Source organism: Dromiciops gliroides, chromosome 1 (assembly GCF_019393635.1).
Source record: "Dromiciops gliroides isolate mDroGli1 chromosome 1, mDroGli1.pri, whole genome shotgun sequence".
Classification (NCBI taxonomy): domain Eukaryota; kingdom Metazoa; phylum Chordata; class Mammalia; order Microbiotheria; family Microbiotheriidae; genus Dromiciops; species Dromiciops gliroides.
In genome coordinates, this window is record NC_057861.1 from 708,544,805 (window position 1) to 708,561,119 (window position 16,315).

At 42.8% G+C, this 16,315-nt stretch overlaps 1 protein-coding gene across 1 annotated transcript; it reads right to left on the reverse strand.

The window, feature by feature from the left end:
• Positions 1-2,815: 2,815 nt before the first annotated feature.
• Positions 2,816-14,054, reverse strand: LOC122735367 (zinc finger protein 420-like). The gene is made up of 5 exons (XM_043976872.1): positions 13,963-14,054; positions 9,543-9,669; positions 8,809-8,904; positions 5,719-5,825; positions 2,816-5,317 (listed from the first exon to the last, which is right to left on the reverse strand). The coding sequence occupies exons 1-5, from the start codon at positions 14,002-14,004 to the stop codon at positions 3,194-3,196; spliced, it is 2,496 nt and encodes an 831-aa protein (XP_043832807.1). The 5' UTR covers positions 14,005-14,054; the 3' UTR covers positions 2,816-3,193.
• Positions 14,055-16,315: the final 2,261 nt, after the last annotated feature.

A 16,315-nucleotide genomic window follows, 5' to 3' on the forward strand; every position in this document is an offset into this window, starting at 1 on the left:
GAGCGAGAGAGCCAGCCTTGCCCCCTCTTCCTCCCACAAGCAAACGTCACTTCCTGATGCCAAAGAAAAGCTGCATGGCCTTGCTCTCAGAGGCCTTCTCCTCATGGTGGAGCTTTCCTACAGTAAGTCTCCAGCAGGTGGCGTCATTCCAATCATTACACCCTGGAGATTTTTTAAAGAATAGGAGAGACTTGGGGCAGCTAGGTGGCACAGTAGATAGAGCACCAGACACTTAACACTTACTAGCTGTGTGACCCTGGGCAAGTCACTTAACCCCAATTGCCTCACTAAAAAAAAAACAAAAACAAAAACAAAAAAAAAGAATAGGAAAGACTTGAGCATTTTTGAAGGTAGTCAGGAAGGAACCAGCAGCCAAGGAAAGGATGACATTAAAGGATGCAACCTGCTGGAGAAGATAGGAGGGAATGGAATCAAACATGTATGTTGAGGGGTTGGCCTTGGCAAGAAGGGCTACCTCCAAAGACTGAGAGAAAAGAGGAAAGATGGGCAGATGATATCAAGGGGTTCTGAGATGAAAATGAAATGATGAAGCTCATGTTGAAGGGCTTCAATTTTCCAATTAAAGAGATGAGATCCTCAGCTGAGAAAGAAGGCAGATAGAAGAAATGCAGGGAATGTGAGGAGGCAAGAGAAAGATTAAAATAACTTTTATGGGAAATGAGCTATAGAACCAACTGGGAAGCAATAAAAAGACTGCCTTGCTGGGTGAGGGCTCAGTTGAAGTTTGATAATATGGATTTGTAGTGTAACCAGTTAGCACAGTTATGGGAGTTCCTATAGCTTCATTCAGTAGCTGGCAAGTATGTGAATGATGGGAATAATACAGGACTGATGTTTGACAAAAGAACCACATATGGGACAAGTGGGGAAGGGAATAAAGAGCAGGGGACAATATAGAGTTGAAATGGCTATTAGGCTGAGGTTGGAACAGGTAGAGAGTGAAATCAGACAAGGGGGAATGGGCTGGAAAAAGTATTGAAGGGTAGAGGGTATGGAGGTCTCTATGAGGATGAAGAACAGATATTAGGGGGAAGAAGCATATGAAGTGCGGTTAAGTGAGGCTATGTGACTTGCCCTGGGTCACATAGGTAATGATTGATTCAAATCCTTTTGAACCCAAGTTTTCTAGATTTCAAGACCAGTAATGTATTCATTAAGTCAGAGGAGATGGTTAAGGGAGAGTTAAGCTGTACTCTCTCCTGAACTAGGTGTGATAGTCCCAGGACAAAGTGAACTCTTAGACAAAGTGTGAGCTCACTCTGCTTGTGAGTAGCTAGCTGTTCCCCTCATGGATTTGGCCTTTGCTCTGATACTGATGATGGAACTGTATTATTGTTTCTGGGGGCCAACTTCTGGTTATTAAATGAAAGGCAGGACCACATGGCCTCCTTTCCAAGGGGTGGCGACTCAGCTCTTTTGGTGCACAGTCTCAGAATTATTTTATGGCTTTTGTGAATTAAACTCGAAGATATCTAAGCTAGCCCATAGACATGTAAGGCTTATATCTAGTCTCTTTCCACTCCTTTTTGTCTTCTCATCAGACATTCTTTGAATTCAGATATGTAAGATGGTGGTGTGAGTATATTGCTTTCAACTCCTACTATGAACCTGGTGGCTGGATTAAGTCCATAAAATCCATTCAGGGAATGCCATCTGTTGAAGTGGCATAAGTAGGTGGAGCCAATGACCTTTAGTCCAGTCTGTCTTCATGTACCTATTAAGCCCTGCTAGGCATATCCTACATAGCATTTATAAAAATATAAGGCAATGTATTATTTTCTGTGCAGTGGGGCTGCAAACACAGTCTGAATATTTATCAAAGTCATTTTATAGGCAAGAATTCCAGTTTATATATGAGCATGTCTCATGGTCAGTAAATCCTCAACTGGCACATAACAATTGGCTATTTTAAATTACTAAATTTAAAGTAGTAAATTACTACTGCTCTTCTGGAATGATTCCCAAGACTTCTAGGTTGGGTTTGCAAAAGCCAAGATCAGTGCATGCATGATGCTGCATGATGCATGACTAAGTTTTTGAAAGCCTGCTCATATTTCTCATCCCAACAATATCCAAATGCTGCCACATTGTACCTTTTTGTCCTTAACTGTTTTTTTATTCATCTTAACCATACACCTAAGATCATTGAGAGGTTTAGTGATGATGATATAGTTCTTCACAAATTTCTGATATTAACTGCCACATTCAGAGCATCATGAACTCATGGTATTTCATACTGATCCATCTTAATTCTCTCTTTTTCCTTCAAAGTCCAATAATCCCCATGTACTCAGATCTTCAGTCTTCTTTTGGAAGACTCCTTATTGTAAGATTCCATGAGACTATTGACTTAACAGTTCTTTTGACTTGTTCCCAATGTTTTCCATCTCATAAAAAGTAACTTTTCAAGATCACTCTTGAAAAAGTCAAGAGACACTGAGGGGTTCAGATTCATTGCTCTTTGATTATATTCTCCCCCATCTCACTTTTGCAATGAGAACATCCAGCTCATGCTGAATTCCTTCATCAGAGGATCCTTCTATTACTCTGGCATTAAAGAGTCACTAAAATTTAAATTCTTTATATATCCTTTTGAGGTGGAAATTTCTGAACTTCTTTGAAGCTCACTACCACCTTTGCTCTCTATCTTCCTGAAAATTTCTACATAAGAGGCATGCTTCATCAGGGTATTCAGGTATTGACCCTGGTTTGGTGTCTTCAATACTGTCAGTATACTGAGTAAGATAGAGCTGATCCCAATCAATGCTGCCACTCCATTATTATTTGCAGTTATATACATATACGTATCACACTTAAGGATACTCTTAGGAGGTTCAAGGTCACACTGATATAACTCGATATGAGAAGAATTTCTTCTCCAATAAAACAATAATCTCCCTGCCTGAAGGGTGGGGACAGAGATGAAAAGACATATTAGTTTCACTCATTTGAGAAGCCTACTCCTTTAAGAGGTCAGAAAGGATACAGAGGGGTATGTTCCAACAGAATATATTGCTGCATTCACATGATTTACCTTCTATTATGTTAAAGAAGCAATATGCTCAAATGGAGGACTTTTCTACCTGTTATATTAATAAAGTTTACCTTTAGTATGAATCATGTGGTTAGAGGAGATGACCTACTGGTGAAGGGCTTCCCACAATCATTATATTCATAAGTTTTCTCTTGGGCACTGATGTCTACTAAGTTGCATGCTCTTGTGAAATGCCTTTCCACACTCATTGCATTTATAAGATTTCTCTCCAGTATGAACATGCTGATGCTGAATAAGCAATGCACTCAGACGAAAAGTCTTCCCACATTCATTACATTCATAAGGTTTCTCCCCAGTATGAATTGTCTGATGTTGGGTAAGATGTGCACTCTGGCTGAAGGTCTTCCCACATTCACTGCATTTATAAGGTTTCTCCCCAGTATGAATTCTCTGATGTCGAGTAAGCAGTGTTCTCTGTCGGAAGGCCTTCCCACATTCATTACATTCATAAGGTTTTTTGCCAGTATGAATATTCTGATGTTGAATAAGCAGTACCCTCAGGCGGAAGGCCTTTCCACATTCATTACATTCATACGGTTTTTCTCCAGTATGAATTCTCTTATGTCTAATAAGCTGTGTACTCAGGCGGAAGGCCTTCCCACACTCATTGCATTCATAAGGTTTTTCTCCAGTGTGAATGCGCTGATGTCGAGTCAACAGTGTGCTCAGGCGGAAAGCTTTTCCACAGTCATTACATTCATAAGGTTTCTCTCCAGTATGAATACGTTTATGTATGGCAAGTTCTGCCTTCTGTGAGAAGGCCTTCTCACATTCACCACATTCGTATGATCTCTCTCCGGTATGAATTTTCTGATGTCTAGCAAGTTGTGTGCTCTGTCGGAAGGCTTTCCCACATGTAATGCATTCATAAGGTTTCTCTCCAGTATGAATTCTCTGATGTTGAGTAAGCATTGTGCTCAGGCGGAAGGCCTTTCTACAAATATTACATTCATAGGGTTTCTCGCCAGTATGAATACGCTGATGTTGAGTAAGTTGTGTGCACTGGCGGAAGGCCTTTCCACATTCATTACATTCATAAGGTTTTTCTCCAGTATGAACTGTATGATGTCGAGTAAGCTGTGTGCTCAGGTAGAAAGCCTTCCCACATTCATTACATCCATAAGGTTTCTCTCCAGTATGAATACGCTGATGTTGAGTAAGTTGAGTACTCTGTCGGAAGGTCTTCCCACATTCATTACATTTATAAGGTTTCTCGCCAGTGTGAATACGCTGATGCTGAGTAAGTTCTCCACTCCAAGTGAATGCCTTTCCACATTCAATACATTCATAAAGTTTCTCTCCAGCATGAATACGTTGATGTTGAATAAGTAGTGTCCTTCGGTGGAAGGCTTTCCTACATTTATTACATTCATAAGGTTTCTCACCACTATGAACATAGAGATGTTGAATAAGCAGTGTGCTCAAGCGAAAGGCCTTCCCACATTCATTACATTCATAAGATTTCTTTCCTGTATGAACAATACGTTTATGTAGAGTAAGTTCTGCCCTCTGGGAGAAGGCCTTCCCACATTCTCTACATTCATAAGATCTCTCTCTAGTATGACTTTTCTGGTGTCTAGTAAGCTGCATGCTCTGGAGGAAGGCCTTTCCACACTCATTGCACTTATAAGGTTTCTCTCCAGTATGAATTTTCTGATGTTGAATAAGCAATGTGCTCAGGTGGAAGGCCTTCCCACATTCATTACATTCATAAGGTTTTTCTCCAGTATGAATACGATGATGCTGAGTAAGTTGTGTGCCCTGGCGGAAAGCCTTTCCACATTCACTGCATTCATAAGGTTTCTCTCCAGTATGAACTGTATGATGTCTAGTAAGTTGTGTGCTCAGACGGAAGGCCTTCCCACATTCATTACATCGATAGGGTTTTTCTCCAGTATGAACACGCTGGTGTTGAGTAAGCTGTGTGCTCTGTCGGAAGGCCTTCCCACACTCCTTACATTCATAAGGTTTCTCTCCAGTATGAATACGCTGATGCTGAGTAAGTTCTCCATTCCAAGAGAAGGCCTTCCCACATTCCAGACAATGATATGGTTTCTCTCCAGTATGAAGACGATGATGTTGAGCAAGCCCCGCCTTCCGGGAGAAGGCCTTCCCACATTCAGTGCATTCATAAGGTTTTTCTCCAGTATGACTAAGATGATGTCGAGAAAGTGCTGACTTGTTACAGAAGGCCTTCCCACATTCGTTACATTTATGGGATTTCTTTCCAGTACGAGTTGTCTGATGGCAATAATTAATGAACAGTGGATGAAGGTTTTCCTATATTCATATGATTTCTCTCAAATATATACTCTCTAGTTTTCAATGAAATTTAAATTATTTCAGAAATATTTATCACATTCATTAGTTTTGGAAAATATCCCCTTTGAGCATATTCTATTACATTTACTATGGCCCAAATATAATTGGTCACACTTTCTATGTCTACACATTTATGGGGATTGTTTTGTATAGAAACTTTCTGTTGAGCGACGAAAGACTGCTTTCTGACTATGGCTTTTGACATTTATTATCCTCATGGCCTTTCACTTTATTGGTTTATTTTTATTTGTCCTAAATTTTTCTCCTTATTATTCTGGTACCCCTCTCACCTGGTAATCATATTCCTGGGCTCTACTTACCTTGGAGGCACCGAGATCACGCTTTGTGAGTCTTTCTTGGGCTAACTGTTCCACAGAAACAAGCAGATTTAGAGGTGATCCCTTGGCTTCAGGCTTGGTGTCCAAAACTAAAAGAAAAAAAATTAAATATTCTTCCTCCCCCCACCCCTCCCACCCCCTGTACCTTCTACTAAATAAATACTTAGTCCTGTCTTCATCAAGAAACAATGGATGGGGGCAGCTAGGTGGCACAGTGGATAGAGCACCGGCCCTTGATTCAGGAGGACCCAAGTTCAAATCTGGCCTCAGACACTTAACACTTACTGGCTGTGTGATCCTGGGCAAGTCACTTAACCCCAATTGCCTCACAAAAAAAAAAAAAAGAAAGAAACAATGGATGGCAAACTTTGAACACTATAAGAAATCATTAATAATAACATTAATATTTGAAGAATCATTTATAATTTGTAAAAACTATCACATTGTGGTTACTGGAAGCCTAAAGCTAACTGTCAGCTCTCCACTACCCAGTGGGTTCTAGTTTTACCTTGTTACCTATAGGATTAAATATAAAGTCCTCTGCTATTTGAAGCGCTATGTGACCTGGGCCTTTCCTACAGTCTTCCTATACTTTACTCCCCTCCATTCACTCTATGATCCAGCCACATTGGTCCACTTGTCATTCCTCAAAAAAGACCCTCCCTCTCGTGTCTCACTGCCTTTGAAGGAGCTGCCTCCCATTCCTGGAATGCTCTCTCTCCACCTCAGTCTCTGACTTTCTCTGGCTTCCCCCAAGATTCGGCTTCAATACCACATTCTACAGGAGGCCTTTCCTGGTCTCCCTCACAGCTGGCACCTCCTCTCTAAGATAAGCTTTCAGCTACACCACACCCATCTTATGTCCCTGGTAATTTTCACTTTTTTCTCCCTGATTTGAATGCGCTCCTTTTGGGCAGGGATGGTTTTTGCCTTTCTCTATCCCCAGCACTTAGTACAGTATCTGGCACATAGCAGTGCTTGTAGAGTGCTTCTGGACTGACATTTTTAACTCGACATCTTGTTAATATTTCAAACTCACCATGTCCAAAAATCAAACTGGTAACTTTCCTCACCAACTCATCCCTCAATGTGTCTACTTTTGTGGACACCGACATCACCATCCTAATCACCTGTGTTTACAACCTCTCTGTTTCAGACTCATTCACCTCACATATCCAGTACATGGCCATTTTTTCACCTACGACATCTCTCAAACCTGTGCCTTTCTCTCCCCTCACAGCAGCACCCAGATCAGGCCCTTATCACCTCACCTTGGCTATAGCAACAGCTTCCTAATTGTTCTTCCTACTTAAAGTTTCTCCCCACTTCAGTTCCACCTCCACTCAACTGCCAGAGATTTTCCTAAAGTTCAGGTCTGATCACATCACTCACCTACTCAGTAAACTTCAGTGGTTGCCTCTCACCTCAAGGATCAAATATAAAGTCTCTCGTGTGACATTCAAAGTCCTTCACTACCTGGCCCCAACCTATTCTGCCTGACTTCACATTGTTGCCCTTCACACAACATGGTCTAGCTAAACCAGTCTTCTCACTGTTCTTCCCTACTAGGCATGATGTCTCTTGTGCCTCTGCATGAGTCATCCCTTGTGTCTTTTTTTTTTTTTTTTGCGGGGCAATGGGAGTTAAGTGACTTGTCCAGGGTCACACAGCTGGTTAAGTGTCAAGTGTCTGAGGCTGGATTTGAACTCAGGTACTCCTGAATCCAGGGCCAGTGTTTTATCCACTGTGCCACCTAGCCACCCCCTATCCCTTGTGTCTTAGCATCAGTCTGTCCCTGCCTGGTTCTCAAAATCCTAGTTTTCTTTAAGGCACAGCTCAAGTACCACCTCTAAAAATCACCTTATATCCATCCTGTCTTATATCACCTTATATCCATCCATATAGTCTTCCATATGTACAAGCTGTCTCCTTTGGCCAGACTGTAAGCACCTTGTGGCCAGCAACTGTTTCCATGTTTGTCTTTGTGTCCCCAGTGCCAAGCAGTGTCTGGCACATTACAGGAGCTCAAGAAATGTTTGATCATTATTGTGTAGTGAGTAAAAAAACAGTTAAATGACAGGAAATAAAAAAAAGCAATACATTAAAAACACACATATTGATGAAATATTTATATCTAGGAAGATACATCTAAGAAAATCCCTAAATCCAAAATTCTATCAGTAGTTACAGAATAGATTTCTGATCAAATATATTTCTAATTCATATCATAAACAGTAAAAAGTACGTGAGTGGATTGATTTAAAAACAAAAGTTAGAATGATTAGTAGTGGAAAACTATTGGAGCCTTTCTACTAAGAATACATATTCTATTCCCAGGACAATATAAGTTCCTAGAAGGCAGGGCTTGTTGCATTTCTGTATTCAAACCTCAGTGTCTTGCCAGCAGAAGTAGCCTGGTAAAATATTTGCTGACTTGAAGGATAAAGGCAGAGCTATTGAAGTTCACCATCGCTATTTTACATGGAACGAAGAAAACAGAATCAGAAAAACAATCGACACTAAGACTGCATCAATGTAAACAAAAAGAACAAAGTGAAGCTTACCACTATATAGTTATCCCCATACATCCCCAAAGAAACATTAACATGAACCTCTCTCTTTTCACTGGAGAGGTAGGGGAATAAGGGTGTGGAATGATGACTATGTAATGATATGTGGCTGATGTCCTAGTTAATTTTTTCTTAATGTTTTATTTTTTCTTTGTTACAAGTCTCTTGGTGACTCTGATGTAGTAACAAAAGTAACAATAAAACTTTTAAAAAAGTAAGCTTTTTGAGGGCACAGACAATTTCATTTTTGCCTGTCTCCAGTACCCAGCACAATGTTTAGCACATATCATCATTTAATAAATATTCACTGAAGTGATGAGTCACTTGATAGGAGAGGGAAGATATATTCAGAAATATAAAAACACCCATAAAAATGTAAAAGCCACCACCAGACCAGTAAAAAAGGTTTAAATTGACGTGAATCAATTCTAAATAATCAGCAAAGACAAGCCATTGTTTGCAATAACACCTCTATGGGACTTTTTGACTCTTATTCACTCACCTGGGCAGCTCCATCTTAGAACTTCTCCCTCTGCCCTCCATGGTACTCCCCCTTGCTCCAGATGGCAAATCACATCTGGCTTGGAAACTGCAAGTCCTGCTCATTGGAAATGGGAAACTGGTGAGAAAGAAGAATCTCAGAATTCAATCCCAACACCTCTCTCTTTGGAGAAAAGCAGGCATAATAGGGAGGTCCAGATTGTTGTAAAAAGAACCCAAAAAGTATGCTTTATATTATTTCCTAGTAAGTATAGGGTCACATACTGGGCCTGGGCTCAGGAAAAAAAAAGTTAGAATTGGACTCATTTCATGTTTTCAAGTATTTATAGTGGGTCTTTAAAGAAGAATCTTAGACCTGGGGCAATAGGTTCTTACAAGATGAGCACTGAATTTGTAGTTTGGAAGATCTGGATTCAAATATCAGATTTATTAATGATTATTTGTGTGACCATAGACAATTACCTTAACCCCTTTCAGTCTCAGTTATGATGACTGCCAAGGTTCTGTGCAGCTCTAAATTTAAATCTACTTCAGGGGAAACAAAATCAAGGGGATAGCAATAAAATGCAAAGACTTTTTATTTGGGAACAGTTAGCACAAACACTCTGTCTCTTAGCTACAAAACCAGCAGTCAGTAATCTCTGGTCTATGTATGCCTGGTAACGAGTCCAAAATAAAGGCTGAAGACAAGTTTCCAATGGACTGAGTTTGATGTACAGAGGCATCTGTCCTTACCTAAGCAGACCAGGTTCTTATAGTTCTCCTGCATCACATCTCTGTAGAGCTCCTTTTGAAGAGGGTCCAGGTGATCCCACTCCTCCTGGGTGAAGTCCACAGCCACATCCTCAAATGTCACTGATTCCTGAAATGCCAAACACAGTTGTGCCAAACCAGGCAGCATCCATCCCATGGACCTGGGAGAAGTAAAAGGATCAGGAAGCAGGCCATGGTTCCCGGTGTTCGGGTTTTGGGACGTTCTGTGTCCAAGGTCTACTGAATGTCTGCACTGTGTCTCAGCTTGTAATGGATCCTGAATCATGAGACGACACAATGCTAACAGCTCACATTCACATAGTTCTTCTGGCTTACAAAGTACTTTGGGGGCAGGTTGTCAATAAGCATTTCTGGATCTTGAAGTGTGTAAGGGGGAGTGAAGGATAACACCAAACAGATATGAAGTGTGGAGGAGAGGTAGTAGTGACCTTAGAGTAAAGGCTCAACAGAGGATTTTCTATTTGATCCTGTAGGTAATAGGAAGCCACTAAAGTTCACTGACTGAGATCTAATGGTGACAAAGTCAAACCTGAGATTTAAGAAAATCATCTTGGCAGTTGAGTGAAGGGAGACATGAGTCAGGGAGACAACTTCGAAGGCTACTGTAATAGTCTGGGCAAAGGGTGATGACATCCTGAAGAGGATTGTGGATTTGTGAGTGGAGGGGAAAGAGGGCACAGAGATAGAGGAGAGACTGTGAAGGTAGAAACAAGATTTTATAACAGATCAGATACGTGGGGTAACTGAGAGGATGACACTGACATTTCAAACCTTATAGGATCCTGGGGCCCTCAACAGTAATAGGGAAGGGGAGAAGAGAGGAGGGCTGGGGGAGGGATAAGGAGTTCTTTTTTGGGACATGTTGAGCTTGAAATACTTACAGGACATCTAGTGGGAGATGTCTAAGAGACAGTATGTGATTTGAGACTGAAGCTCAGAAGAAAGACTGAGGTTGAATATGCAGATAGAGGAATCATCAGCAGAGAGATAATTATGATTATTGAACCCGTGGGAGATGATGAGCTCACCATGTGAGATAATATAGAGGACAAAGAGGGCCCAGGACAGAGCCTTGGAAGGTAATCATGGTTAGTGGGTATGACCTAGATCTAGTCAAAGAGACTGAGGAGTGTTTAGACAGGCAGGTGAACCAAATGACAGCAGTGTCATAAAAATCTACAAAGGAGAAAGTATCCAGGAGGAAGATGGCAAAGGCCAGTGTCCAAGGCTGTAGAAGTCAAGAAGGATAAGGATTGTGAAAAGGTTTTAGATTCAGCAGTTAAGAAATCATTAAAAAGTTCAGATGATTGAGGATGCAGTTTACTGAAGACAGGAAGGAATTGGATCCAGTGCACATGCTGAAGGCTTATCCGATTGGAAGAAAGGAAAGAAAGTGGCAAATGGTATCAGGGAATTTTGAGGTGAAAAGAAGAGCTCATTTCCTCAATTTTCATGGCCTCTTTTCTCAGTAATATAAGAAATTAGATCTTCAACAGGGACACTGGGGGTGAAGTGTGGGGGACTTGAAGAGGAAAAGGAAGGTTTTGAATGGCTTTTGTGAGGAATGAAATAGGGCATTAGGGAAGACTGGCTGCAGTGAGGGCCTAGTTGGGGTTCAGGTAATGTTAATTTGCAATGTACCCTGTCAGAACTGGGGTAAGACTATCTAGGTTTGCTCAGTGACTAGTGAACAGAAGAGGAGGCAGATGGAGGAGTAATCAAGGCTGAGGTTTGACAGGATAAGGGGGGAAATTTTCCTCTTACTTAATTCTCTGCAGTCTGGCTCCCAAAGCTCATCAGTCAGCTTAAATGGCTTTCTCCAAAGTTACCAGTGCTCTTTTAATTGCCAAATACAATACCCCTTTCCCAATCCTCATCCTTGGCCTCTTGGCAGCTCCTCACTGTAAACCACTCTCTTCTCTTTGGTGCTCTCTTCCCTAGGTTTTCAAGACACTGTTCTACCCTGGTTCTCTTTCTACCTGACTGCTTCTTCTGTCTCCCTTTCTGCATTTTCATCCTGGCCATGTCTGCTGCCTATAGGTATCCCTAAGACTCTGTCCTGGGCCCCCTTCTCTTCTCCATCTATACCAGAGATCAGAAAACCATGGTGGAGGGTCAAAGTCTGTTTTTGTACAGGAGATGTGCTAAGAAGGATTTTTACATTTTTAAATGTAATAAAACTTAGTTTAAAAGTGTAAAATCCATTCTTAGGCTGCAGGTAAGATAAAACCATACAGAGCACACAAAAACAGGTGTATGGATGGTACCCATTCTGTACTACTTTGTTTGGTGATCTCATTGGCTTCCACAGATTTGATTATCTTCTCTACGCAGATGATCTCAGATCTATTTACAGAGCCCTAACCTCTCTCCAGATCACCAGTTTTGTATGTCCAACTGCCCTCTGGACAGCTCAAACTAAATATTCTGTAAACATCTTAAACTCAAGTAAAATAAGTTGAACTTATTATCTCCCCACACTCCCCTTCCTTTCTTATTATGGTCCAGGCTCCCACCATCCTCCTAATTATCCAGTACTGCAACCTAGGTGTTATCCTCCACTCTTCACTCTCACCTCCATCCCACCCCCATTTCCACTCAGTTGCTAAGTTTCTGTCATTTCTACCTTAGTAACATTGCTCTTGTACATTCTCTTCTTTCGTCTGATATGACTACCACCCTGTTGCAGGTTCTTATCACCTCACACCTGGACTATTGCTGCTGGTCAGTCAGCCTTCCTCCAGTCTCTCCCCACCCAATCCATCCTCCACTCTGCAATCAAACAATCTTCCTAAAGTACACATCCGAACATAACACATGCACATACCCTGTGCAATCCACGCCAGTGGCTCCTTATTATCTCCAGATCAAACATAAAATCCTCTGTTTGGCTGTTATAGTCCTTCATGACCTGGCTCCTTCTTCACTTTTTCCCTCTCACTCCCCGTCACAAACTCTATGATCTGTCTACACTGGTCCTGGTGCTCTATGATCTGTCCATACTGGTCCTGGTGCTCTATGATCTGTCTACACTGGTCCTGGTGCTCTATGATCTGTCTACACTGGTCCTGGTGTTCTATGATCTGTCTACACTGGTCCTGGTGCTCTATGATCTGTCTACACTGGCTCTGGTGTTCCTTTGGGGCATTTCCTCTGGCTGACCCTCCCATTTCTGGAATGATTTCCCTCCTCATCTTGGCAAGTCCCACCTTCTGCAAGAAGTCTTTCCCAGTCCTCCTTAATCTCAGTGCTCTCCCTCTGAGACTACCCCCAGTTTATCCTCTATATATTTTCTTGTACCTTGTTGTTTGCCTGTCGTCTCCCCCATTTTGTCTGTGGGAACAAGGGCTCTGCTTTCCTCTGGCCTTTCTTTGTACCCTCAGCACTTAGCACAGTGGCTGGCACATAGTAGGTGCTTAATAAATGCTTGCCCATGGGATTTGATGACAATGTAGAGTTGACCTGGCTAACTACTGGGCTGAGATGGGAGAGAGACAAAATAAAGTCAAATCAGAGGTGAAAGTACTGAGTTGGGGGAGAGACTGGGGGTCTACCTGAACTGAGAACATGTGTAGGAAAGGCAAGTGATGACAGATGATGATCAGATAAACGAAAACCAGAATATCTAATTGGGGAACAATGTTTGTGGGTTATGGGGAGATGGAGCGTGAGACCACCCCTATGTGTATGTGGCCAAGGGGGATCAGTCAAGTGAAGACATGAAGGAGCAAAACATGCTTAAGGAATAATTGGGGGGGGGGGTTGGAGGGAGCATTTACGTGGTCAATCTGGGTTCAAATCCTGCCTTAGATTCCCACTACCTGGGTGACCTTGGTCAAGTCATTGAACCTCTCTATGCCTCAATTTCCTCAATGTGAAACGATGGAATTGGCCTAGAGTGGGCTCTGGAGGTCCCTTCCCTCTAAGGGAGGGGAGTGTACAAAGAAAGGAGGGAAGAGAGAAGGAAAGGAGGGAGACGAGGAGAAAGGGGAGGAGGGTATGCAAGGAAAGGGAAGAACAAAAAAGGATGTGAGGGGGAGGGGAGAGAAGAAAGGGGATGAAAGAAGGGGATCAAGAGAAGAAGGGGAAAGGAGGGGGAGGGGGATCAAGGGGGAGAGGGAAAAGGTAAAAGAGGAAGGGGAGGGGGGAGAAGGGGGATGGGAGAGGAGGGGGAGGGGGATGAAGAAGGAGGAGGGAAAGGGGGAGGGGCATAGGAAACTTGGGGAGGGAAGGAGGAGAGAAGGACAAAACCCAAGGTGATGGGAGAGGGGAAGCTCCCACTTTCGAAAATAAAGTGGGCGACGGGGAAGGGAAGAGAGGGACAGGGCAGGGAGCACACGAGGAGGTTTGGGCCGAGACCGGACGCACGCGGGCCGCTAACCTCCCAGCTCAGCTGCGGCTTCGTCCCCATCCTCCTCTGCATCTCCCCGAGCTCAGAAGCGACCCGGAGAACCCAAACGCAGCACGAGGAAAGGTAGGAGGAAGCGGAAATCACGTGAGAGAGCACCTTCCTCCCTCCATCCTTGGAGATCCCTCCCGCCTGCTGGTATTGCCATGGCAGCCACTTCTGCGCCTGGGTAAACAGCTCCTCTACTTCCGTCCGTCGCTGGCAACGCCTTCTGGGAAATGTAGTTCGGAAGCTCAGGCAAGGCTTTTGTGTTTATTCCCTGGAGAGCACAGACCCCCTGGGGCCTCTGAGTCTCTTTGAGAGAAGGTGTCCTGTCTCCTTAGGCTGAATTCAGCCCCTAACAAACTCTCTTGCTCTTTAAAAGTCCTGTCTCATACAAGCATCAGCGTGTACTCCCAGTGCCTCCTGGACTGGGGTGAGGAGGAGGGAACCCCCTCTCTATTTGGGACCTACTCCTAAATGGTGGCTTTGTCCCAGGCTCTGGCCATTCTCCTCCCCACCAGAAGAAACCCCAATTCCTTAAAAGTCCTCCTTCAGCCATGCATCTACACTGTCTCCACAGGCTAATGGATTCTTTGTCTAGGAAAAGTTGGACCTATGTATTTGACTTACAGCCTCTACCTCCCCCTGATGTAGGAGGCAAAAAAGGGGTTAATAGAAAAACCTAAGACCCAAGCTCTAATTCAGATATTAGCTCTAAAAGGGATTCAGACCCCATTTAATGGATAACTTAAGATTTGGGAAACAAGGCAAGACCTAGTTTCTCCCTACCCACATTAATCAGTACCCATAACAAGAACATAAAGAGGCAGGTCAAAGAGACTTTAACCATAACAATAAAACATTGACAGGGTATAGAAATTCAATGATAAATGAAGATATTTTGAAACTAGCCATGGGAATCAAAAAGTGACATGCGCAGAAAAGGCCAAATTTGTCCCCAGATTCACCTTATGATACATAAACCCCCGAAACACATCTCCACAGAAAAAGGTACCCACTTCAGGGGTTGGCTTAGGACCCCAGGAACTCCAAATTAGGTTAAGTCCTCTCCTATACTTCCCTAAGGTGGAGATTATTATAATGAGACTGATAATCAATTTATCCATTCCATAAATGTAACTATTTTCTTTCCTAATTCGAGAGATACCTTTCTACTTTTCTGATTCTCTCCCTCTGTTCACTCACATTATTGCAATAAAACTTGGGGAACTGAATCATTGAGTCTTATGATTCTTTTGAGACGAGTCATGATCAATTTGACCCTAATTCCGTCCCACATCATTAGGGGTCTCAGAGGAAAAGCAAAACCAGCTCCTGCCCTCAAGAGGCTTACATTCTAATGAGAGAAATAAGATCTAGAAGTCAGTATAGCCATTAACCATAGAGGGGAGGGCACTAGCAGATGAGGAAACCAGTAAAAGCTCCTGGAGAAGGTGACACTTAATCTGAGTCTTAAAAGGAGGCCAGAGATTCCAGGTATGGACAGGATCAGAGATTAAGCCAGTATGGCTGAATCAGGGATGTATGGGGGCTCAGGGAGGACTAGCACCTCTGGTATGAGTGTTTGCCAAGCCCTGTTTTCAGGGATGCTCATTCACCTTTGTCTACCTGTCACCCATCTTTCACCTGTGGCTCCAAGAAACTGTAGGGTGGGCAGCAGCCACACCCCAATAAAAACATCTTAGCAGAAAGGACTGAAACTCCTTGGTGAGTTGGTGGGATGTCTACCCCAAGCATGTGAAGACTTCCCCTTGGTGGAATGGGCAGATGAGAACAATTTGATCCAATGGCCATTAAAGCAGCTGAAGCAAGGATTGTGGAGCTTTTAGAGCTTTATTGGACGTCCAAGAAGTTAAGGTCATCCACTTCATCCTGGCTATTGCCATTTATCTTGACTTTTGTCCTGCCACTGGACTTCAGTGACTCTGGAAGAGTGAATGAGGCTGATGACTTTGGGCAACTCTGCCTCACTTAAATCCAATCCACTCAAAGGTCAAGACACCACTTGAAATGTCATTGGTCTTCAAAAAGGAAAAATGAACGACAAAAACAATGGCTAGATCAAAATGAGCTTGGGGTGTGGTGAGGGTGGAAAGAGAATTAGAATGTGAGATGGATGGAAGGTAGGAAGGATGAACAGAGGAATTTATACTTAATTCTGGAAGAAACTGGGGTAGCTAGGTGGCACAGTGGACAGAGTGCTGGGCCTGGAGTCAGGAAGATTCATCTTCCTGAGTTCAAATCCAGCCTCACATGCTTATTAGCTATGTGACTCTGGGCAAGTCACTTAACCCCATTTGCTTCAGTTTCCTCATCTGTAAAA

Excerpts from the sequence above, each read along its gene's own strand:
- LOC122735367 (XM_043976872.1), bottom strand. The coding sequence starts at position 14,004 with ATGCAGAGGAGGATGGGGACGAAGCCGCAGCTGAGCTGGGAG. Across the intron at positions 8,905-9,542 it reads TAAGAACCTGGTCTGCTTAG|GACTTGCAGTTTCCAAGCCA; the intron begins GTAAGGACAGAT and ends TCCAATGAGCAG. Across the intron at positions 5,318-5,718 it reads GTGATCTCGGTGCCTCCAAG|ACAACTCGTACTGGAAAGAA; the intron begins GTAAGTAGAGCC and ends TATTGCCATCAG.